This window comes from Manacus candei, unplaced genomic scaffold (genome assembly GCF_025592945.1).
Source record: "Manacus candei isolate 608988 ecotype Guabito, Panama unplaced genomic scaffold, ASM2559294v1 h1tg000018l, whole genome shotgun sequence".
Taxonomy (NCBI): domain Eukaryota; kingdom Metazoa; phylum Chordata; class Aves; order Passeriformes; family Pipridae; genus Manacus; species Manacus candei.
The window spans coordinates 16,351,857-16,376,511 of record NW_026138066.1 but is presented as its reverse complement, the minus strand read 5'-3'; the positions used below and the strand labels follow the sequence as shown (position 1 = coordinate 16,376,511).

The window sequence follows — 24,655 nt, the reverse complement described above, 5'->3', positions numbered from 1 at the left end:
TTAAATTAAAAAAAAAAAAGGAAATTACAGAGAGGGAAATTGTGGAGATGCAGGAGGAAAAAGTCCCCAGGAGAGTATTTTACGTAGGAAAACAATAAAAAAATGGAGGCAGAAAATGAGTAGAAGAGGAGAAAAGGAAGATCTGCTTCCCAGGACAAGAAGGGAGGTACCCAGCATCTTTATGAGGCCACTTCATCACCTTCAAATGTCTTGGAGATTGGGGAAGTCCCTGGTGACTGGAAAGACTATCACAGTCCTCACCAATGCGAGCAGGAAGAATGATCCAGGGACAGACAGATCAGTCAGCCAACCTCTGTCCCTGGGAAGGTTGCAAAGGAAATCCCAGTAAATGAATAACAGGGTGATTAGAAACAACCAGCATGGACTTACCACAGCCTGGCCATGTCTGTGACTGCTGGTGATGATGCAGTGATTGGCTTCTTTGGATGCAGAGTGTGGTTGATGCTGTTTCCTTGTCTGTAGTAAAGCTTTAAACATGGTCCTCTGTAGCAGCCTTACAGCAAAAAGCTGGTGCAATGTATCCTGTCTTGATAATCACACCTGTCCCCATTTACATCTCCCTACCAGAGTCCATCCAGCTGGCACTCTTATTTTGTACTTCGAAGGTAACAACCCTCAGAAGGTCTTGGATCTTGCCTTCTTTGGTGGACCTAGGTTTCTGTTCCTGTGCCTGGCAGATTTTTGGCCTCTGAGTTGCTGAGAGCCGAGTGTTGACCCTCACGCTCCCAGGTGTGTTGTATGCAGCTGAGTGCTATTCTTGCTCAGATGAGAAGAGTTCTGGATAACTAGAGAGTAAAATGCTATTGTGAAATACTGGGCCTCCACACGTGGTTAATAAATCACGTTTTATAGGGTGATTTTTCTGTGTATCTGAAAAGCACCATATATTTATAACAGCAACGGTTCTGAGAAAGGTTAAACGTGTCACTGCTAAAGAAAATGCATTACAAAGCTGATATTGCTGGAAGGACAAGTGCTTTTTTTTTGCAAGAAACCATAAGGTCTTGAAAAAGGACAGACAGGAGCAGGGCTCTCACAGTTCTGTCCCTAGATGGCACCAATAAATCTGAAGAGGAACAGAAATACTGTTTCAGATATGGATGTACAATGGTGGGCTGGGTTAGCCAGTTCTCAGACCATCACAGCAGCAGTAGCAGCTCTGTCTAGCTCTTCCTAAGCTTCCCTAAGCTGAGCTTGTCATACAAATGCAAAGATGGAAGACTGAGATGCCACTACTTAGGCAGGCCCCTTTTTTGCAAGTCTCAGAATTATGGTGCCATTAGGATTAGAAGAATTATAAACAAGCCCTCAAACAAAATGCTCAAACACCTCATTCACCCCTTTGCTACTAATAACTAAGTCAAAGCTAATGCTGTAAAGCAATTTTACAGCACTTGAAAATGCAATATACAGAGGTATTTTACAACCCACAATACTTCTTGCTACGTGGGTGTGTTAGCAGTGTTTACCTACCAGAGCTAACTGCAGCTCTCACAGAAGAATATGCAGCAGTCTTGAAGGTCCAGCTACCTCGTACTCCCAGAAGGCTTGGGAAATTGTTTATGAGAAGTTGGGTGTCTTGGTTGATTTGAGTTTTTTTTAAGAAAAAGAGGTTCTCTGTCTTTTTAAGAAAAGGGATCATCTGAAAGCATATAAATCCAAAGGAACTATTGAGTAAGTTTATGGACAACTGTTCACACACCACACCCCCACCAATAAACAATGCTGGAAAACTGGTAACAATGGATGAGGAGAAGGCTGAGGTACTCACGAGGTACTCAACAACTTTTTTGCCTGTCTTCAGGCAAATCTCTTGAGTGGATGGACAGCAGGATGGGGACTGGGGGAGCAAAGAGCTTTTACCCTGAAGAAATACAAATCACTCATGCCAGTACAAAACACTCAGGCGTGTTTACTCGGCTGAAAGAGTTGTTCCTCTATAAGCAGAAAGGAGAGAAGGCAGTGGTTATTGCTGAGCTGATTGGAATGACTTCCTAAATTCCATACATGGGAGGGTATTTCCCATGGCTGCAACACTCAGATACGATGCTTTCCAGAAACAGGGAGGTTTCCCTTACTCTTCCCAGCAAAATTTAGTATTCCAGACTTTGCACCTGGATATTCCAACAAAATGCCAAATGTGCTTTTCCAGTACAATTCATTACACCCCTGGATCTCTTGGGAAGTAAGTAATGGAAACACACCAGCCCTACAACTGGAAAACACAGTATTTCAAATTCTCCTATATGAGTAAGAAATAGTCATGGCTTTTGTTTCGTCCTCCAGGGATTACTTCCCCAGTGTTTAACGTGGCAATCCATAACTTCTGAGCTCATCATCTGATGGATGATGTGCTTGGCAAGAAATAAACCTGAAAGCTTTGGATAGAACATGGGCATTTTTCATCACATGTCATCTCACAGACACCAATGCATCTCAAAATCCTTTATATTCCTTTTTCTGCAGAAAGTTTCCAAAGGATTCAACTATATGAAGCCACAACAGACACTGCAGGATACCAGTGTTTCAGGGGCCCTCTGCATTGCTGTTACACTACATACTTATCCAGGAAAAAAAGGCCAACAAATTTGTTACCACTGCTTATGACTATCCACATTAATTTGCTCTGAGTAAACATGCTACTGGCACCACTTCACTGCAAAAACTTCAGATTAGAACTGAGATATTTAATTTTTATCTTGTCAAGGTGATGATTGAACTGTGTCCTCACAGACTTCTGCAGAAATTTAAAAAATACCTCAGAGCAACAAGGATTTTGATGGTGAAAATTATGGCAATTCCAAACAGTTGTGTGTCCTGGATTTCTCCTTAGTATACAGGATCACTTGTGATCTATGGAGGCAGGGCTATTGTCCTGTGAAAAACTGCAGGAGGAGGAGAGGTAGAGACTAAGTGTTTTATTAGAATCACCATATAAAACATTGCCAAAGGTATTGTAGGTTACATCTTCAAAACTGCTTTCAGTAGCGGGGTGAACCTACAAGATGGAGGATTCCAAAAAGTCTTATAAGAAGTGCACCTTAACACAATACACGGGATACTTCTGAGACTCTCAGAAGAAAAGCTGTGAAACAGTTAATCTACCATAGATGAAAAACTTCGAAGAAGCTGGGAAGAAAGACCAAGAGTTCTCCTAAGGAAGAAAGAGATGGTTAAAAATGGCCTTTCTCACCGTCAGTCTAAGAAGTGTATTAAATCTAAAGTAGGTCTGTTCCAAATAACTCTCATACAGACCAGGAGAGAGGTTTTTTACCCACACATTGAGGTGAAAGTAGTCAAAAAGATAGCAAAATTTAACTTTAGTCCAGTATATCCCCCATTATTTCACCAGTTATTCTCTTATATTTAAGAGAATAATTTTTATTACTCATGCTTTTTATGGGGGTCCTTTTTTTTGTTAGAAGTCTTGTCAAAAGCATGTTTGCTTTTAAGATGCTGAACGGTGTTTTTGAAATGGCTGCTACTAAATTGTCTAAGGCAGAACAGAATATAACTTCCCTCTGTTGGGGTGGTGAGCAGATTTAAGAGGCTCATATTTCTCTTAATGCAGCTGGACAGGCTTTCTTTCAGCAGAAGCAGACTTTGAAAAGTGTTTGTTGCTATATCATCTCATTTTATACTCAGAGATTGCTTTTCAGAAAATATAAACCAGTAAACAATCTAGAAGGAAAAGTCTAAAACTCTGAGGTGCAAAAGTATTTAACACCAATCCTGGATATTTGCATCTGGATATTAGCATCCCCAAAAGCTTCTAGATGGAACAGAATGATGCAGGCTGCATTCCTGTGAACACTGACTCCTCTGGTCCAAAAGCTATTTTATCAAGGGAACAGGTATGATACAGATTGCAGAGGTGGAAACATCTAGTAAAGGCTATGGTGTCCTTCCAAGCAATGTTGTCAATACATTGCACAGTGAGATCTCAAGATCTGAGGAAAACAGAGAGGGAAAGAGTTCATCAGGTTCTCCCACACCAGCTTGGTTAAAAGTTTTTGTGCCCGAATTTTCCTCTCCAATAGGAAGCACTGGCACTGTTTGTCACTCAGAACAACTCATCCCTGTTGCACAGGTCAATAAATGCACCTCACTGCATGTAGAGATGCCACCAGGAAACTTATTTTATTGTCCTAGATCTGTGCACTACATGAGACCAAGACGTGGCTTCTGAGAGAGATGTGTTTTCTTTTTCCCCTCCAGCTGAAGGCCAGTCCCCAACAGTAGACCCCAGGGGTTAATGGTGGGACCAATACTTCTTAACATCTTCATGAATGACCCAGACAAGAAGGCAAAGTGCATCCTCAGATGGTCCAAAATTGAGAGGAGAAACAACCCCATACACCAGTACAGGCTGGAGAAGAGAAGACTCAGTGGGATCTTATCCATATGTATAAGCACCTGGTAGGAAGGAGTAAAGACAGAGCTAGTCACTTATCAGTGATGCCCAATGGAAGGATGAGAAGCAACACGGACAAACTGAAATACAGGAAATTCCAATGAAATGAAAGAAAAACCTTTTTTTCTATGAGAGTGGCCAGATACTGGAATAGGTTGCCCCGAGTTGTGGAGTTTCCATCTTTGGAGATATTCAAACCTCACTAGAAACAGCCCTTTACCACCTGCTCGAGGTGACCCTGCTCTGGGCAGGGGTTGGACTGGAGACTTCCAGAGGTGCCTTGACCCCGTGGCCATTCTGCAGTTTTGGAGTGATAATGGTCAGCCTGGCCCCAGGCAGCCAGGTGCACCAGGCCCTCTCTCAGGGCATTTTCTGTCTAAGGCACTCATGGACGTCAGCCTTTTTAGAACATTCCTGTGACAGATGGTAGCCCAGGGCTGAAACCAAAGACAGCCCCAGAGCAGCACAGAAACCCCATGTAGGTCTTTGATGCATCTGTTTCAGCTCATTCAATTCTACCTTCAAGATGAGTCGAAGTTGGAAGTTTTGCTGAATTCTGGATTAGGATGTCTCTGAAGAGCAAAAGAAAATTCTGAATGTGTTCTGATCTTATTCTGTCGGCCAGTAGAGGGAGGAAAGAGAGAGAAAATAGAAAGTCATTCTTGATTCTCTGAGACTGAATAGCAATTCTCTATCATATTGGCACTAGGACTTCACAGCCCCAGGGCCAAACTTGCTCTGTCAGAGCTATTGTAATGCATAAAACCACATGAGATTTAGTTATTCTTGTAGGTATTGTAACCACATGGAACAACCTGCTATGTGGCTAATATCAAGGACTGAACCCAGCTGTAATCTGTCCTGGTAGCTGACTTATCACTTTGAACAAGTTTCCCATACACCTAGAGCAGCATTTGATGCATTAAAGTCTGTGTTTCATTTAAACTTTTTTCCTCTAACAAGGCTGTAAATTGATCAAACAAGACTGCTCCACTCCAGCCATTCAGAAGGGTGTTCTCTGATACAAAGTGAGGAGAAAGCACTTTCAAGGGATTTCCTTCCAGCAACTACCCCTAAACTGCATCCTGGACTGAAAGGGGACAGGGGACAAGATCAGTCCTCCACCCCAACATTTCATTGCTTTCAACATTTCATTGCAGAGGAAAAATTGTGCTCAGGCTTGAGCCTGACTTTTGATTGAGATGCCTGTGAAGCTTCTGTCTGATGTTTGTAACTTGCTATGCACACTCAGTTACTCTGCATAACCTTTTCCAGAGTGTGAAAAATGCACACCTTCTGGAACTTTTTCAGTAGAAAAATGGGAAAGTAAAACATGATGGAGATTCTCTCTCCTTGCTTTGTTATTTTAATATGTCAGATTCTTCCCAGCTGAATTTCATGGCAAATGAAGAAACGTGTTGTGTACGGTTAAAAACTGCAGTACAATCAAGGATAGGGGATATGCTTCTCAAAGATTAATACAAACCTTAATGAACACTGAGACATGTCCACGTGGTGGCAGCAGAGGAGGAAAGTGAGGAAATACCTACGGGAAGCCCGAAGATAAAACATTAGTAACCTGATCTGAAGCATTTCTTAGTTAAGTGCATACTTAAAAGCATGCATGTTCAAAATTAGGGCTGTGATCCAACGTGCTGAGCATCTGTGACTACTCTAATCCAGCCGGAAGACTCAATCACCATCACAATAAACAAACGTGGTCACCTGGCACACACACACTCATCTCCCTCTCAAGAAAACTAATTCAGCTGTCACAAGTCAGGAATAAAGAAAAATGAGCTTAATAAAAAAGAGGTGGACAAGAAAAACCCTCAAGCAACTAAATCATGGTTTTCTACTCTGAGAAACGTGCGGTATAATTGAGTCTGTTTTAGTTTTTAAACAGTTAACTCTGCTTTGCCTCTTGCAAGCCAGGTGACTGTATTCTTCCTTCTGCATCACCACTCTGAAAGGCTCACATAGCTGGACAAGGCTCCCAGCACTCTCCAGACTCCTAACTGGTACGGAACCATGTGGATATACACAACCCGGTCACCTCTAGGCAAAACTCCCAGGGAATTACAAGGGAGGACCAGGACACGGCACACACTTTTGCTAAATTTCATACTTTTACTTTGGAGGAAAAAGAATGTACTGAATTCCAGCCGAGCTAGAGAAGGAAGTGATAGAGTAAGATGTTCCTTAGGCTTTTCACAGGAACTGTATTTCCTGAGCAACTTCTGTGAAAGGAGAGGGACAGTTACTGAGGAATTCAACTTAAACTGCCCCCACTGAAGTGTTTTAATTTCTTGATCACATAGTGAGAATAGCTCCCTCCCAACTGGTCTCATCACCAGATATCCCAAGCAATGCTGTGCTCACAGCAGAGCAAGGTCCTTTTTCCAACCCACACAGCATCAACAGTAGCCAGTGCTGCCAGTTCCTCAAGAAATGGTGTCTGTTGGTGGTACCTTTACAGACAACAGGGGAACACAAAGCAACTAATCCTTATTAGTGTGTGAGTGCAATCATTCTTCATCAAAAGAAAGTATACACACGCAGAATGTGTCCCCAGGGCACAGGACAAGACAAATGTAGTTTGTTGTTAAGGATGGGGGCTGAGCACCAACATTAGTGTTTAGGGTAGCTCTATATCATGAAAATTCAAAACCCAGTTTGAGCACTGCCTGCAGTTTCCATTAACTAGGATTCTTCTCCATGGTCAGGGGAAAGAAAGGGAGCAAATAGCAGTGGTTAGGGACCCTGGGAAATGTCATGGACTGTCTTCACTGGTGACCAACCGCAAGTCTTCAGGACCTAGTTTCACTCTCCAGCTTCCTGCTAGGACTGAAGAGCCCTCACTCCCGAATAAAACATCTGTGCTCTCTCCTTCTGGAACCTGCTCTCTTTCTTGCAAGTCTAAACATGGAGTCTGTCATGATTTTAGAGCATGGTGTGCTCCTGCTGTCATGCCTTTACATACGAGTCCCCGTCCTCTGCCTATGGCGCACATTCCTTACACCTCTTCTATTCACTGTATCTTGTAGTGTTCCAGGTCTCCTGTCCCCTTCTAAGTACTAAATCTCACATGCAAAGGCAAGTTAAATACAGTTTAGGATTCATGCTGGAAACTTTTGTCCGAAAACAGTGGAAAGCAGCACATCACTTGATAGGAGCCTGCCATTACAATTCGCTGTAGTGAGCAGACATCTACCCATAACACACTGATTTTCACACACACGAATTCAAAGTGCTTGAATCTGACACAACTCCACCTTGCTGGTCAGAGGCAGCAGCAGTGACCCATCTAAACTGCCTTGGACCAGACCTCCCTTGTACATCAGTGGGGGTGATATAGGGTGATAGCATTTCTGTAAAATGCCTTAGACAGGGGAGAGAAAGGACCTGGAGCTTCAGACTGTACTTTGGAACCACATGGGAGAAACACAAGGCTGGCCATACCTTAGTACAGGGCAAGTAAATTAGCAACCATATCACTAAATGCTGTGAATTTTAAAAGGCATTTTGAATGGAAGCCAGTTCCTCCAAGCTCTGCTGAAGCCCCAGCTGACTTCTACCTTATATAACCACCTTTTTCAATAGACTGGGTAGAAGTTAGTATTTACTGAGCCAGAGACCACTTTTCTCTCCAAAATCGCACACTGAAACTATTTATGCTACCCTTGATATGCATGAATTTCAGGACCTGCTAGTCAGCAATAGATTTTTGCTGGGTTTTTTTTGCAGAAATATGGCATTTAATAGGTCCATTCAGGACTACCAGCCAAGCAACTGTGAGTTCCTCTTGAGCAGGCAGGCCCAGCTAATTTCAAAATGAATTGCTCTGTGAAGGAAGCATAGCACTTCCCAGATCACAGAAATGGTTTACTGGCCCAAGTCTCATATAAAATAGTCTCTTGGTGAGAAGCTGCACAGTTTTTAAAAGTGTCAGAGAAACCATTAGGTGATAAAAATTCACAGAGCAATTTTGCCAAAGAAAAAGCATAAATAAAAAGTGCATAATTTCTCTCCCAGACTTTCTCGCGAGTCAGCTGCATTCAAAGAGCTGTGCTGCAGCTACAGGCAAGCTAAAGGCAATTAAAAAGCTTTGGCTGCCTTGTGTCAAACCTTCAGCTTGTACTCATGCAGTTTAATCAGAAAAGCAGCAATTACATAAACAGTGCCACTAAATTAGGGGAGAGCAGAGAGTACAGCAAGCATAGATCAAATCCTGTATGTGTCTTGAGAAGAAAATAGCAACTGATCCTTATTAGTATGTGAGTGCATTCATTCTGCATGCAAAGGAAATATACATATGAAGAACTGGCTCTTGCAATGAAAAGTAGATGCTAAAACAACAGCTTCCAGCCAGTTCAGGCTGTTTTGCTTCAAGGATATACGGATCTGCTTTTGAGTTTGTAAGCGTTTAGTCACGTCAAAAGTTACGGATTCTTCTTGGAGGCCTCTCAGTCCATGTAAAAATGTGACAGGTTACTTAGAGTATGAAAAGGAGGGTATCTGAGCCCCAACATTAAGCACAATCTTTTCTGGGAGAAAAAAGTAATCAAAATTTCATGCCACTCATCTTAATCCAGCGCTTGCTAAAATTTTAAAAATCTCTGCTTATAAAACCAGCAGCTTGTCGTTTCTTGTTAAGCTACTTTTAAGGAAAGACAAAAAAATCCACAAAGCGAGAGCAATGAATCAGGAGAACATCTTCATTGCAATTACATAGAACATCCCTCTTTGATAGGACAATCAACTTTGTGCAGCAGCAAAGAGAAGGACATTTATAGCAGCATCAGGATGTGCTGCATTCCCAGTTACTTGAGAAATTGTAATGAGAAATCTGTTTGGGATTTCGTAGTCCCATTCCTTGTGCCATAAAAAGCTCACACACACCATTCAAGCACATCCAGCTAATGCCAGGCAGAAGCCCTCCTTCTCTCCCCAGACTTTAATATACAACCCCTGGAGCCCAAGGAACCAAAAAGCCAGGTTAGTTTGAACTGCAGCTTGGGCTGGTGGAGGAGTTGGTGGTCAGGAGAACCTTCTCCTGATTTTAAATTCCTGTGTTGATATTGTAGCCAAATGGCATAGAAGAGTTAAAGCTGGTGCAGCAAATACTTACTGTGCCCTCTTTAAGCATAAAAGCATCAGTGCTGTGGGATTTGTGCATGGATATTTCTGAAAGGATGAATCAGGAATAGCATTTGGAGTGTGGTAAAGCTGCTGTCCTGCAGTGAAGAGCTATTCTGCAAAAAAAAAAAAAAAAAAAAAAAAAAAACCACAAAAATCACACCTCAATGCTGTATAGATTAATTTATGATCTACCCTTGCTTCAAACAAGTCTAGAACTAGAGAAAAGAGCTCATTAGAGTCCACACTTATGGGAATTACTTGTCACGCTTTAATTATGCAACCCTTCCCCAACATCTATGCCTCCTTCTTCAATATTGCAGTGCCTCTTCCTTCAAAAGATGCAAATAATTCTTGGATCTGCTGTTCCCTTTCCCTCAGAGGTAAATCTATAATATAAGATCCAGACTTGCTTGTAGAAAGCTGGAAAGGGAAAGCTCCTCTGTACAAAGTGCTGCACCTCAACCTGGATTGTGTCTCTTCTCTTACCAAATGCCTCTGCATCAAATAGGTGGTCCAAAAGGAGACCAGGCAGCAGATCTTGAGGGACAACATAAAGAGCAGATATCCTGCATATTCATTTCAATGTTAGCTCTGCACTGGAAGTCCAAATTATTTTACATGGTGACACTTTCCTTAGCAGTTTAGCAGTTACACCCCTCAGCACCTGGCTGCCCCTTTCTATGTCATAAAAAAAATATGTTCAGAGGAGTATTAATTTCTCTCCTTCAGGTTTGCCAGAAGCTTTCCTAACACTCTTCTCCCAGTGAAATTTAAGGTATAAAGTCCTGTGTGGCAGGCCAGGGGGTTCTGCTGCCACCACAGGCATGTCCCAGAGCCTGGTTTCACCCTGCAGCTCCGTCAATCTCCCAGGGCATAGACAGGACTATTCCTAGGACAAGGCTGTCACTTCACTAGGAAGCACATCCTCTTTCCAGACATAAGAAGTGGTGACTGGCACATTAGGAACCCTGGGGACAGGTTTCCTTCTGCCTACCTCCCTGCCACCAGGAGCAGGCATGGTGACCCATCCTGCCTCCACATCTTAGGGGAATAACACACTGACTGAAACCTTCAAAGGCCACACTTATTTTCACGATAGGAAGCCTCTCTGGTCTGTGATACAGCACTAAATTACAAACCCTAAGCTGCTCTATTTGCACAGCTGAAGACACATTGTGGAAATCACATCTTTAAGCCAAAACCACAACATATTTGCTGTCACGATGGCAGAGCAGTTTTTTAAAGTTAGTTATAACACAACAAGTCAGTCATCAGCAACAGCAGCCTGACAAAATACTGCAATTTACAGCTCTGCTAGTTCAGGGGAACTATTATTTTTGTACAGATTGACTGATGTTTTCTGAATTGTGCTAGAATATGAGGTTTTCTTTGCAAAAGTAGCATGGGATGTGGATAAGAGAAAGAAGGGCTTCATTTAACCAACAGAGACACTGGTATTTGGTACGTCTACTAAATCAAAAGTTACACACATGGTTTTTTAAGTATTGTATGTATGTATGTATGTATTAACTATGAACTATGTACCTGAATGACCTGGTGTAAGGGCAGGCTGCAGGTTTTCAGCCATTTAGCAGCAGATGGTTCTAAGTTCACTTGTTTACATGACATCATGTTGCTTCATCACATAAACTCCTCTGTTTATATTTCCATATTTAAGTGGATTACAATATACAGCACAGAGATGGGAAAGAGCTTCCTATCTTCTGTTTAAAGAATGGATGTGTATGTAGTGCACAGTAGTGCTGAAACCAGAGGAGATGGATGCAGGCAGAGGTTTCCTGGCTTGTAATTTATTCATACATGTGATAGGGCTGAGCATTAAAATCCTTCTTCACAAGCACATTTCACTTCCAAGTCTAATTTTGAGCTACCAGCTCACAGGAAAATTTTGGTAAGTCAGACACTACCTTTTCGCCCCCAAGAAGGTATATTTAAAAGAAAAAACAACCTTCTAGCAAATGGAATCATGTCAGTATGGTCTTCCTAATAGGAGAGACAAGACTAAAAGCCTGGCATAGATAAATCTCTCTGAAACCTGAAGGCATATTTACAATGGATGAGCTATCACACCAAGTTTCAGATCACTTCCTTTCCAGCAAAGCAACACTGCAGCCAAAGCAGTCCATCTTCTCTACCCATGCTGCTGCAGCAGCTACTTCCCTCTGGTAAATCAGATTATCCAAGAGGAACAGGGATACCAATTCTGGCAGATGAATACCAGCTGTGTAAAGGACTTGACACAGACCATGCACCCAGACGCTGAAGGATAATATTTCCTAGGCACCTTTCAGGAACTGAATTGATATCAGTGCCACAGCACCACAAGGTTTACTGCAGTAGAAAAGAGGATTTCTGAAACAGAGCACTCAAGTCTGAACTTCCAAAGAGGAAGGGTTTGGAGGGACATGATCCCAGTTACAAACCTGGTATACATGACAACCTCTTTACTGAGTAAAAATGCACAAAAGCCTGAAAAGCTTCTGTTCTAGTTAATCAAATATTTTGTTTTGTGACTGGTGAAATCCAGTGTCTGAAGGCAGAAACCCTGATGCAGACTATTAGGGACCCTGGATGACACTTGTCACTGCCTCAGATTGCAGTACTGACCACTTTGTTGTGTCTGTCAAACAAACAGATCTGTGGCCACCCAGAATCTCCCTGAAAAAAAGGAAAAGGGGAAGAAGAGAGAAGGAGAAAGCAAGGGGTTATCACCTGTCAGTAGTGTCAAAAGCATCCACATCCAGGAAGCCAGGGAGGGACATGGCTTTGTGTCGAGGTTGTCTGCAGCGCATTCCACACTCTCAGCTACACACTGTGCTAAAAGTTGCCCCTGTAACTCTCTCACAGATGTTAGTCTCTTCAATATTTTGTCCCCAGGAGTCTCCCATAGCACAGGCCTCATGGGAAAGGAGAGAGATCTCCACTTGTTAGAGCCTGGCAACCAGTTCTTTCCCTGGAAAACCCAACATCATCAGGGAGTTTGCAGGGGTAAGGAGTCTCAGCCCTTTAACTGCTCCTGGGAGGCAATTAACACACTGTTGGGGGCAGACCCCAGCCTGGGGTCTACATCCCTTTGCATCTGTGTTATTCATGTATTTCATGTATTTTACATATTTCATGTGCTTCAGGAGGAGTCACTCTCCAGACAGTTGTATGGAGCCACCTTGGCTTTTGCTGTTGTGTTGCTTGGATCAAAGGGAGCTAAGCCCATCAGCCAGGAGCAGTAATAGGGTGTCAGTCAACAGTGGAAAGTGTGCATGATATGTTAAGGCCTGTAGTCCCCATAACTCATCCTTGCCTCTTGCATGGGTCACCAAAATACCAGAGATGTTGGGCCAAGCCCCTAAGAGAGAGCAAAGGTAGCACGCCACCAGGGGTGGATGCCTCTTTGCAGGGCACAGATGAGCACGCACAAATCTTCTGACAGCATCCTCAAGTCTGTCATGAACTCACCAGCTGTTCCAGGTTACCTCCAGCCAGGTAAGCAGGGTGATTCCTTACCACTATCTGTGCTGGACTTTGGCACAGGGGCCAGTCAGACAGGACACAGACCAGCTCTGTGCCAGCTGCACCCAGGCACGTGTATCCCACATTTCTCGGAAGAGGGTCAGTGGCTGCTTGGAATGAGGGGGTGGTACAGCTCTCCTGTTTGCAAATGGGGGAGCAGTTTCTCCTCCCCAGACACTGAGATGTCCCAAGGAGACATGAGGTATATGACCACACTGCCAAGCAGCAGTGGTGACATGGGCCAGAGACCCTGGACACTCACTGTGTGATTTCATCTCCCTTGAGTTCATTCCCCTTTGCTTAGCTTCCATCTTGGCTTTGCCTTTCCCAAAGCTTCCCGGCTTGCCAACAGAAGAGACAGCCTGGCTCCTAGGTGGAAAATGTTTCATACACTGCAGGCAACACTTAGGGAGGAGGGGAAATCTCTCTTGGCACTGCTCTCAGTCTGAGCTGGCACTGCCCTTGATTGGTCATGATGCCCTTTGATGTCAGAGTAACCTGTACTCACTGTCAGCTCCTGTCTCTCCCCATCCTGTTGTTAAGATCCTGCAGCAGTGTTTGTTCCTCTCCACAGTGTGCCAGCAGCTGATTGTTCCTGTTGAACTGTCTGTGTTGGAAAGCAAATTCTCATCAACACCAGGTACATCTTTCCTGCTCTTACTTCTGTCAGCCCTCTGCTTTTCTTGCTTTTTAACTCGTTGCTTCATCTCCCCCCTCCTCCCAAATATCCCACAACAAGACTGCAGAACAGATGAGACAGAGCTTTAATAATGTATATGTTCCCTTGCTGTACTCGCTGGATGCCCAAGAGCACTGTTTTAATGAGTCAGATCAGGCTTTCTCCTGATACCCCTATTTGAGGCCACAGCACAGTCAAACTGAACATATTTTGAAGGCTGTTTCTAAGAAGATGAGAGAGGAGGCCCTCCAAAGTGACATGGATCCAGGGCCTTGAAGGAAGACACTTTCCTCAAGCCACTTTGACCCAGGACTTCACTTCTTTAGTGCAGAAGCCTCCCATCATCAGTGCACATAGTTAGACAGTTCTTTGAAGAACTGTGGCATTTTCTTTGTGGATACTATTAAGAGGACATGGCAAGATCCATATGCTATAAAGCCTCCTTATTCACATGCTCTGTGCTTGTGCTCTGGCTCTATTTACATTACATTTCCCTAACACTTAACATTTGTCTTCCGTTTTTATCCTTTCCTTCCCCCAGGTTCTGCCCCAAGCTGTACACAGCAAACTGGAAGGAGTAACTTCTCTCAGCTCTGTCCAAGCTTGGCACTTTTTTTATAAAAATCTAAATTATATACTGCAGCAAAATATTCCTCTAACAAGAATATTCTGGGGTTTAGACAAAGGGTATAGGCAACCTGACATCTTTCTTTTAAATTTCACTTCCTGCTATCTCAAACATTACTTTGCTACCAGCACAGAGGTGCATATTATGTTAGTCCTGTACATACCAGTCTTTATGAAGAAAAAAAAATAAGAACAGCTCTCTTGGGACATGCCTGCTTATTTTTGGCTCATTAAGTTTAATGATGTCATAGTACAGCGGTAACAGGTTGGGAAGACAGGTAGAATAGGTGATCTTTTCTATTCTCTAGGTCATGTCTAGCCTGTACTTTTACCTTAAAGTCACATTCCTAACCCTCATTCTGTATTTTAGCTGGATAAGAGGAATCAATCCTGCCTGAAGGCTTGCTGTTCATTTCACCCTTACCATCCTTCACTGTGCAAGACACACAGATGTCTTCCCAACCCCCTTCCCACACACATACTAAACACTGTGCCCCATGTCTGAAACCTATTATAATCATTAACCCTGGCACAGCTGAATGTGGTGGGACTACAAATGGTACCTGGATTGATGTGTTTCTGCAGCTCCAGGAGTGCCAGGTCACTTCTGAGAGGAAACCCCCCAATAACACAGCCACACGTGGTCCTCCTTTCGCAAGCAGAGGACTGACATCATTCACATCTGGCAACAAGTATTTGCTTCCCCACAACTGTTCTGTCTAAGCATTGGGCAAGGAAAAAGGAAAGCAAATACATTATTTCAGTCTAAAAAACCCTACAGTTCAGGCAACAGGAAGAGTTCACAGTTCACTTGCAGCATCTACTGCTGAACAACACTCACACTTCGAAACTTATAACCTTACCTCACAGAGACACCTTTGGGAATCCAAGTGGAGGTCTCAGTGCTTTGGGTGCTGTGCTGCCAGAGAACCTTGACTTGTACCTCTAAAGTTTTGCTGCTGTTACAATTAACAGTGGGAGTCCAGAGGCGTGTGAGTCACTCACTTTCTCAGGCACCAGACCCCAGTGCAGATGGAGCTTACGTTGAAGCTACGGATCTTGATGAAACATCTGAGACCTATGCCACCATCATAGGAATCCACATAAAACAGATGAAGGTTCAACAGAAGGATGTGGTGCCTCTGCCTAACCGAGGCCAGGAAGTACCTAATACAGCCATCAGCATGTTTGGGGGGGGCAGAGGACAAGCTCTCCCAGGACTGCATGCATACATTAATTACCAGGTACACATCAAAGTCCATACTCCATCTCCACTGCCACCATTGCAAGCAGCACAGGATGCTACACAGGAAGGTTTAAGCTGCTGGAGGGCAGCTCTGCATGTACATCGACACGTGGGAGACAGCAAGCCCATCTCTCTTTTCCAGGATTGACAAGATGGCAATAGTAATGGCCCTGTCTGGAGGCTAGCAAGATGTGTACAGGCTGGCAACGTGTCCTGGGTGAACAGCTCTCCACACATTTTTCAGGAAAACATATTCCGCACATGAGAATGATTTCCTGACCTTTTTAGCTGAAACAGTATTTATGAAGTGTTTCCACTACAGTAAGTCTTCATTTTCCAAAATCAGCTTGCTACAGCGTTCCCAACCATCTCCAGTAACAGCAAATTAAAGAGCACATAAACAACCTGTATCCCACAACTACCAGCTTCCACTGATCACAAGAAATGTCAGCACAAGAAAGGAAAGGAATGAAACTGGAAGGGAAGAGCATTTACTTTCCTCAGAAACTAGTAAAATAGAAGATGAACCTAGGGGGGAGAAAAAGGTTTAACAGAAAATAAATCCATTAAAATCTTGTCAGTGGTAGAACTGGTACAGAGAAACCTACTGAGAATTTTGAGGGCTGAGGTACAACACATCCCCCTATTTCCCCTCTTTTGGTGGATCACACTATGGGAACTAACCTTTTTATAATGGACTCCCCCTCTCCTTTCTGTGTGCCACAGGAAAAGGCACAACCCTCTAATAAGAGCAGCCAAGCTCTCAAGCAAAAGTTAGCACAGATGGCTTAAACTGTTTGTTTTCTGCTTCCCGTTTGTAGTGTCGGGTTCCAGACAGTGGTTATTAATTAATCTGAGGTCAGTTACATGCTGAGACCAATCGTTCCTCCCAATAAGCATCTGCTTTAAACAAAAGCAAGTCAATCCAAAAACTAGTTTAAATAATCCCTCATTCCTCAGGGATGTTTCTGTACTTGCTTCAGTGGCAGTGTGAACTGCAGAGATACAGGGACTACCACCCAGAGTCAGGTGCCTGGGGTGAGCACTGAATTAACTCTCTGCAGTTTTGAATTCATCAGAGCATGGAAGAGTATCTTGAAATGATCTCAGACAGCAGCTGAAGGGAAAGCACATACAGCAAATAAACAGTGTGATAACAACAGCACTGCTTTGTGGCTGTCACAGTTTAACCCCAGCTGGCAACTAAGCCCCATGCAGCCACTCGCTCACTTCCCCACCAGTAGGATCAGGGAGAGAATTGGAAGAGTAAAAGTGAGAAAACTTGTGGGTTGAGATAAAGACAGTTAAAAAGGTGAAGCAAATGCCATGCATCCAAGCAAAGCAAAACAAGGAATTAATTCACCACTTCCCGCTGGCAGGCAGGTGTTCTGCCATCCCCAGGAAAGCAGGGTTCCATCACGGGTAACAGGTAGTTGGGAAGACAAACACCACAACTCCAAATGTTCCCTCCCACTTCCTCCTTCTTCCACCAGCTTTATATGCTGAGCATGATGCCACATGGTATGGGATATTCCTTTGGTCAGCTGTCCTGGCTGTCTCCCCTCATAACTCCTTGTGCACCCCCAGCTTCCTCACTGGCAGGGCAATATGAGAAGCAGAAAATGCCTTGACTCTGTATAAGCACTGCTTAGCAGTAATAAAAAACATCTCTATTACCCAACACCCTTTTCAGCACAAATCCAGAACACAGCCTCATACCAGCTACTTTCAAGAAAACTAACTCTGCCCCAGCCCAAACCAGCACAGTGACATATGCAGGGAAAGACCCAGAATTTCACTTAACACTGGCTGCTGCCTCCCAGTTCACTTTGTGTTGGCTGCTCATACAACTCTACAAGAAGGATTTTGAGGCCTCTGTATCCTACAGTTTCATCAGTTTTGAAATGCAGGGTCAGGAAGCTGCTTTAACACAGAAAACATGCTGAAAGATTTTTCTGACAAAATAAATTGGCTGTGTTCAAGGCCAGGTTGGATGGGGCTTTGAGCAACTTGGTCTAGGGGAAGGTGTTCCTGCCCATGGCAGTGTGTTTGGAACTGTATCATCTTTAAGGTCCTTCCAACCCAAACCATTCTATGATTCTATGATGCCTTTGCCTTGCATTTATAGTTGCCACAAAGCTGATTAAAATGCAGAATACAATGTTCTAGAGATGTGAACATTGTATTACATGATTTGGTGGAATAGTCTACATTGTTTTCAGGAATTCCAAAAAAATTAATTGACTACCATCACACTCTGGTTTACTGGGGTGAAAGGAGAGTGAGTCTGACAGCATACTTTTTGGGGTGATGAGGGAAAGGAAACTGAACTTGCTGGAAACATGAAAGTTGTAGAAGCTTGATGAGGATTTTAAACTTTCACCTTGAGGATCCCTCTGGCTGACAGCTGAGAACATGCTTCAGGCAGACTGGTCAACCTGGCTAAAGTTCAAGCCTTCATACAAAGTGCAGAGTTCTTAGATTCAACATATTTAAGATTTTTTGATTTAGCTAAGGTATGGGACTTTTCTGGTGAGGTTTTGTTTTGTTGTTTGGAGTTGTTTTTTCTTTCAAGTATCCATGCATTTCTTCAAACATACATAGCAGCCTTGGTAGCAAGAACTGAAAGTGAATACAGTAAAATAGGGATGTGAAGAATTAAGAAAGTACATTTAGTAGTGACGTGGCTAATGTTGTTGGTGACCATTTCATACCCAAATGTTGACACTTACCCATGACAGAGATTAACTCCCAAGGCATAAATATAAAATATGCACAAAAAGAAGAGAAGGATTTTTTTTTATATATAGGCTTTCTACTACTTCCCTCTCATCAGTTTTATGGAAAGTTAAAACCAGTTTTACCTTTGTCAGCAACCTCCATGTTTCCAGTTTCCTGACCTGAAAGGAGAGTGTTATCTTACCTGAGGTACACAAATACAGAGAGATTACAGACTATTCTGGGGAGAGGAATCTGAGACAAGAGGAGTTTTTAGCCAGGCTGCAGGTGAATGGAAAAGGCATCTCCTCATTTTCAGAGTTAGGGTTTGAAGTTCATCTTGGAAAAGTGCATGTTTGCATGAAAGAGTAAACAGATCTCTGGTGACGCTGCTGTAAGACTGATGCATTTTAATAAGAGAAATTTAATTGCTGTGATTTACTTCTGAAGCCCAACACACTTGCCCAAGCAGATGTGCTCATTCACACAGCAGTGAGGAGCACAGGTAGGACAGAAGAAAGGGGCATGGGAGAGGATTAGATGTGGCTCAAGTTGCTGGAAAGGCAAAATAGTTTGCTTCCACAAACAGAAGAGTCAAATTGGACACATCTTTCCAGCTCCAAGTTTCTCTGATCAGAGGGATCAAAGTACTGATTTGCTTAATGGTGCCAGGGCAGTGCTGTTCACAGAGAAAACTGTCCACCCATGTCACCAGCTCTGTCCCTGCCTGGGAAATAAGAATGTGAGGGAGGTTTCCTTTGGTCTTTAAGCTTAGAACCCAATTAACTGTGTAGCTCCCTGGGTGTGGGGCAGAGGTGAAGTCTGGGGAGGTAAGCAGTGGTAACAGCAGCACCTGGCAGCATTATTGCCTGCTAGGTGGAGAAGCAGAAGAGAGACTGTAGAAGGAATAACAGACAGACCACAGGGAGAGGGGATTCTGGTTTTGTAGAGCAGAATGGAAAGAGGCAGATAGAGAGCAACAGATAAGACAGGATCTCTTTTTTACAGGTTTATAGCAGGAAATGAGTACAGTAATTAGATCACTACTTGTGCATTCAATCAACACTCAAGATCTCTAATAGATCTCTTATTAATAACCACCATTTATCTTCAGAACAGATTTTTTTTTATATATAACAGCCATACTTTAGGCTTTACTTCTCCACCCTCCCTACAAAATTGGACTTATCTGATGATGTTTCCTGAGTAGAGGAAGTTGAGAGAAAGCCTTTCATGGCTGCTGAAGTCCTGGAAGAGAAAGTCGCTGTCACTACTGAACCTCAAGATTTTATGGGGTAGATGGAAGTGTCACCACTGAAGTTGCCTGCAAAATAGACCAGAATGGGTTGTGAGCCTTTTTCTCCTGAGAGCTGCAAGTCATAGTCTTTCAAAATGCAGTGTCAGAAAAGATTTCACTTTCTAAAAGCTTATTAACGCAAAATCCTGATGTCATTCAGCTTTGAGCTCATGCATTAGTCTACAAACATGGCCAGAAGAAAACTTGCTATACTTGTAACCAGAATGGTGACTTCCTTCAAACAGACAAATAGTTAGAGACACTCACTGTAACCACTACAAATCACTAGTGGCAAATGCCCACTGCCTGGACTACTCTGGTCAGAAGAAATCCCTGCCCTGACAGGCAACACCTCCCTCATGCTCTTTTGTGCAAGACACCGTGCAATGCTCACAAGGCTGCAGGACATCCATATCCTCTGGGGAATAAGCCACTTGGAGCGTCTCACATAACTAAAATCTGGCACTGAAGAACCTTGTATCAATAAGTGCTCTTAACAGTTCAAATTTCCAGTCTGTGCTTTTTCTTCCATGTACAGAAGATAACTTACACAGCTTCGCTTCCCTGAAAATGTCCTACATAAGCCAATAGCTCCTTAGTGAGGTAGGCACCTTCCCTCACTTAGCAGGGCTGTAGGAAAAGCTTCCCTCCCTTTGGCCCCATCACTTTGACCTGCTGCCTTGTCTTTGGCACACAGCTTCAGACACACACAGCAACTTTCATGCTTCCAGTTAAAGTCTGGGAAAGAGCATCCTACACAGACTCACATAGTTCCAAGGCACAGCCATGCCATTATAAGGACCTTATATCCAACAAGTTTGATTGCAAAAATACTTATAGGATGGGAAAGATACTAGGCTAGCTGAAGTAACTCCAAGTATCAGAAATCCTTCCTGGAGCATGGAAGTGTGCCATGTAAAAATCCCTTGTCTGTCAGCAAAAGAAACTTGGTTAAGCTCCTCCATTTCTCTCACCCCAGAATTAAGATGAGCTCTCTTTTACTGACTAACTCTTTCGTTAGTCCAAATCCTTCACACACCACCAGCTGGCTGTGACAATTAGACAGATTTCTTTCAGTCCAGAAAGTCCAGGACTTCAAGGCGAATAGTGGATTTTAATGGGGCCACAATTCTCCTGTGGCAGCTGCAGCACAAAGCAAAGAACAAAGTCACAATGTTGGCATATTTAACAATTGGCTCTGATCTCCTAGGGATAGCGATCAAAATGTGAGCAAAGGCAAAAGGGATTGTAATGCCCATTAAAAAAAGAAAAGAAATAAAAAAATCAAAGGCGGGATATTGGTCCAAATCTATTTCGGTCATATGATTTATTACTTCTGAAGTTAACCTTCCAAATGCTTTAGAAGTCTGTGGTATTGCCACCTGAATGGAAAGTTATCTCTTACCTTAACTAAGCACGATAAGGGAGGAAGAAAAGGAAATGGATGAAAGTGCCAAAAGATTTTTAGTGAAATAGTTTATTGTCCCCTTTTTTAGCCCTTCAGTTATGCCACATTCAGGCCTCTGACATGGTCAGAGCTTTTCCCAGAGGTGTCAGGTTTGTCTGCTCTTTGCTGCAAACAAAATACTGGCACCGACCAGCTTTCCCAACTCTCTTTGAGAAACTTGCCCAGTTTTCTAACATGAACTGAAGCACCCCTGGATTCATTAAAAAACACATCACAGATGTTTGCATATTTCATGGGAGTTACAGAAGCCAGAAGAACTTGGGTGCTCACCTGGTGGCATTTGTGTGTCTCACGCGGTATCCCAATGGCTGAATCATTCCTTCCCAATCTGTAAGAGTGACATCTATGCCTTGTGACAACTCCAAGCTCATCTGCTTGGGCATTTTTGGAGCATTGACAGTTTTTTGTCCTTGAAAGAATAAGAATGTAGAGCATTAAATTCAGCTTTAAGTTTTAGAAGGACTTGCATCAGTAACTAGAAGAATTCCTATGTGACCCTCATGGAAAAGCATAGATTATGGTTGAGATACAATCTGAAGAGCAAAACCTTGAAATACTCCTTTTGAAAGTTCATCTGGAAAAAGAGATGTGTTCAATTAGAGGTCAAACCAATCACAAAAACTTCTACATTCCCATTCTACCAGGCCAGATCTCGTTCATTATAATCCTACAAAAGTGGTTTCAAGATTCAGCATTGTGCATATCAGACAGTTTTACACAGGCTAGAGTTTCAGAGAGCTCTGTTTTTTCATGCGTTTGGAGAACATCTGTCTGTGAAGTCTCTGGAAAGCCCATAAATGCATCTTGAAAACAAGTGTGTTCCCAAAGCTTCAATCAAACATGTCAGTTAATCTTTAGAGAGAAGTGTTTGTACAGCTTGACTGTACCTTGGATCCTGAAGCAGAGCACCATCTTCATCCCAGGTCTGGGATTTGGGAGAACCACAGGAGACTGCACAGTACTGCACAGAACAGATAGAAGCAAATCCAAGCACAACATCCCTATAAAAACACCGTTTGAGAAATGTAGGCCACAGTCATACAAGTTACTCTGTGGAATGGTGAAAAAGCAAGGAACTATTCACATTTAAAAGAAGTTCAGCTCCAGTAACATGGCAGTCCCCTCTTGACGAGGCAGCACCTCTGGTCCCTGTCCTGCTCTAGGTGACTTACTGCTGGCCAGCAAGGGTTTGCTCAGTTTACTGCACAGTATCAGCTGCCTCAAGTCTACCTACAAGTCTAGGCATTTTATTTTCTTTATCTGTCCTGAAAAATTGCTCGACTACACATGGGTTTGTTCTTGGGCTTAAATTGAAAATTGGATGAGACAGGGAATTTCTGCCATTACTCCATCTCCACTGATAGGTACTTTCCGTTGTTAAGCACACTAAATTATTTTCTGGTTACTTACTGGCTCTCTGAATTTTCCAGCCTCTTTCTCCCCTATCACAACATCATCTTAGAGTTCCAGCTCATACTGACATTAAAGCCTCATTCTGTGTTTTAGTTCCTTGGTTAAAAATAATTTGGTTTAGAGACAGGCACCCACAAACTTCTGTTATTCACCAACTCCAGAGAAGGGGGGGGGGGAGAAAACAGGCTGTTTCAATATGTTGGCATATAAATAGTCATAGGAATCTAGTTTAATATACCCAGTCTTGAAAAACTGCCAGCCATAACAAATGCTATTACATAGCAGTGAGCCTGTGTGCTGGAGGACGCTCCAGGGAGCTATCTGTGAGACTCCTATTCAGGGAGAAGTTTGACTGATGGCCCCATTTCTGATAGTATTTTCCTCTGTCCTCCATGTAAATAGTTATGATAGTTAAACTGCTATTCTCAGCTGTAATAGACACAGGTTTAGATTTTTTTTAATTGCCTTCTATAAATTAGCTCTTGGAAGAAAATAGCTGTGGAGTGCTCCAAGAGCTCCTTAGCATATCCTCTATCTTTCTCCTCTTCTGTGCTTTCACTCCCAACTCAGAGTTAACTGACATACTAAACTGTAGATTTGTTGGGTTTTGGTTTTGTTCCTTAATGACAAAAACATTCCTAGCATGTTCCCTTGCTCTAACAGCCTTCACTTGGAAGCATTACTACTGTATTTGGTAACAAAAGAGTGTTCTTGTTCAAGTGTCATGGAAGAACAGCTTATTTTCCCTTTAGCCCTCATCTACACCAAGACAGAAGTCAAACAGGGCCTCTTCTCTTGAGCATTAGCCATCACCACTAGTGTGATGTTAAGAGGATGAAGGTCTACACACAATAGCTATTATCTAAAAACTTTCTCCAAAGGCATCACTTAATTTTGGAAATATTTGGGGAACATGTACACTAAAACTTATCCACAGGACTTCCAAAAGCTCACAGTGTATTTCTCCACCACACTGTCTACCAGTAAATAAGTGTGAGTATCTACCAAGAAGTTCTTCTGTATAACATCTGCAACCACAATAAATTAAACCTATACAGGGGCAGCATAAAGGAGGAGAAGGAAAAAACCCACAGTGAAAGGCTGGGAGGAGATGCTGGGGGAAGGAATAGAGATCCTTCAGCACACTCAATAAAACCTTTTCAAGATCTAGTTTCTTGAGTTTTCCCCCACTCATTTCCTACTACTTCCCCCTCCCCATTTACATTTTGTGCCAATAATTTCCAGTTAATTCCTTTTGCTTCCAAGTTTCTGCCTGATACAGCACTTCCTCCATTTCTTCCTTTTCCCCTACTCTGTGTACAGACTCTTCAAAACAGGAGACAAAAAAGCATTTCCTCCACGCATTTTGAAGTGGAATTCCCGTGATGTTCTCCATCTCCTTGCCAGGTTGCACTTCCAACAAGATTTTGCTTCTCTGCACAGCATGCTGTACACATGCAGACAGAGGGGCCTCCAGAAACTTAAACTTCCAAGTAAACAATGTTGAAGTTCTCCTTTTCTTTTTTATTTAGCTTTCTTTTAATTCTGAGGATTTTGTTAATCTAGACTGCTAGATGCTTGATGGGATTGCACCTCAGCAGGGTCATGGTTAGCAAAACTATACCTTCTGCATAGAAGTTAATGCATTTTTTGGTATGAAGAGTCACACCTATTTCCCAGCCCCTGATGCCTCAGTGTCGTTTATTCCAACTCCAAGAGTCAAATCATATGTACCATCACTACATCTCACATGATTGTCTCAGAGGATGTGGAGGAAGGGGGCTCGACTTTGAAAACTAAGCTGACAATATAGGAAGTCAGGAGTCACTTATACAGACAGGTGTCCCTGAGGGTTTGCTCAAACATCACAGCTTATTTCTATGCAGTCCCTTTTACTGGTCTCTAGGGTACTAAGAGGACTGTTCTCCTACTGGATCAATGCAGCACACTGACACACTGACACAGGGATTAAGGTCTTCAGCCAACCTTACAGCCTGGGCTCTGAAGCTTAACTTAAGGCTGCCAACATGTCGAAGCCATGCAGCTGGGGCTTTCTGAAACTGGCCCAAGTGAGTGAGTGAAATTTCTAGGACTGAGTGTCC

At 43.0% G+C, this 24,655-nt stretch overlaps 1 protein-coding gene across 1 annotated transcript in view; it reads right to left on the bottom strand.

Annotated features, from left to right (window-relative positions):
- OVCH1 (ovochymase 1) overlaps positions 1-24,655 on the bottom strand; it is a 49,044-nt gene that overhangs the window by 7,891 nt on the left and 16,498 nt on the right. The window contains 9 exon segments of the mRNA XM_051784661.1: positions 1,495-1,958; positions 2,780-2,906; positions 5,922-5,981; positions 9,567-9,690; positions 12,311-12,495; positions 13,614-13,712; positions 14,975-15,130; positions 15,275-17,252; positions 18,522-18,557. Coding sequence (XP_051640621.1) covers positions 17,221-17,252; positions 18,522-18,557 — 68 coding nt within the window. The 3' untranslated portion in view covers positions 1,495-1,958; positions 2,780-2,906; positions 5,922-5,981; ... (3 more) ...; positions 14,975-15,130; positions 15,275-17,220.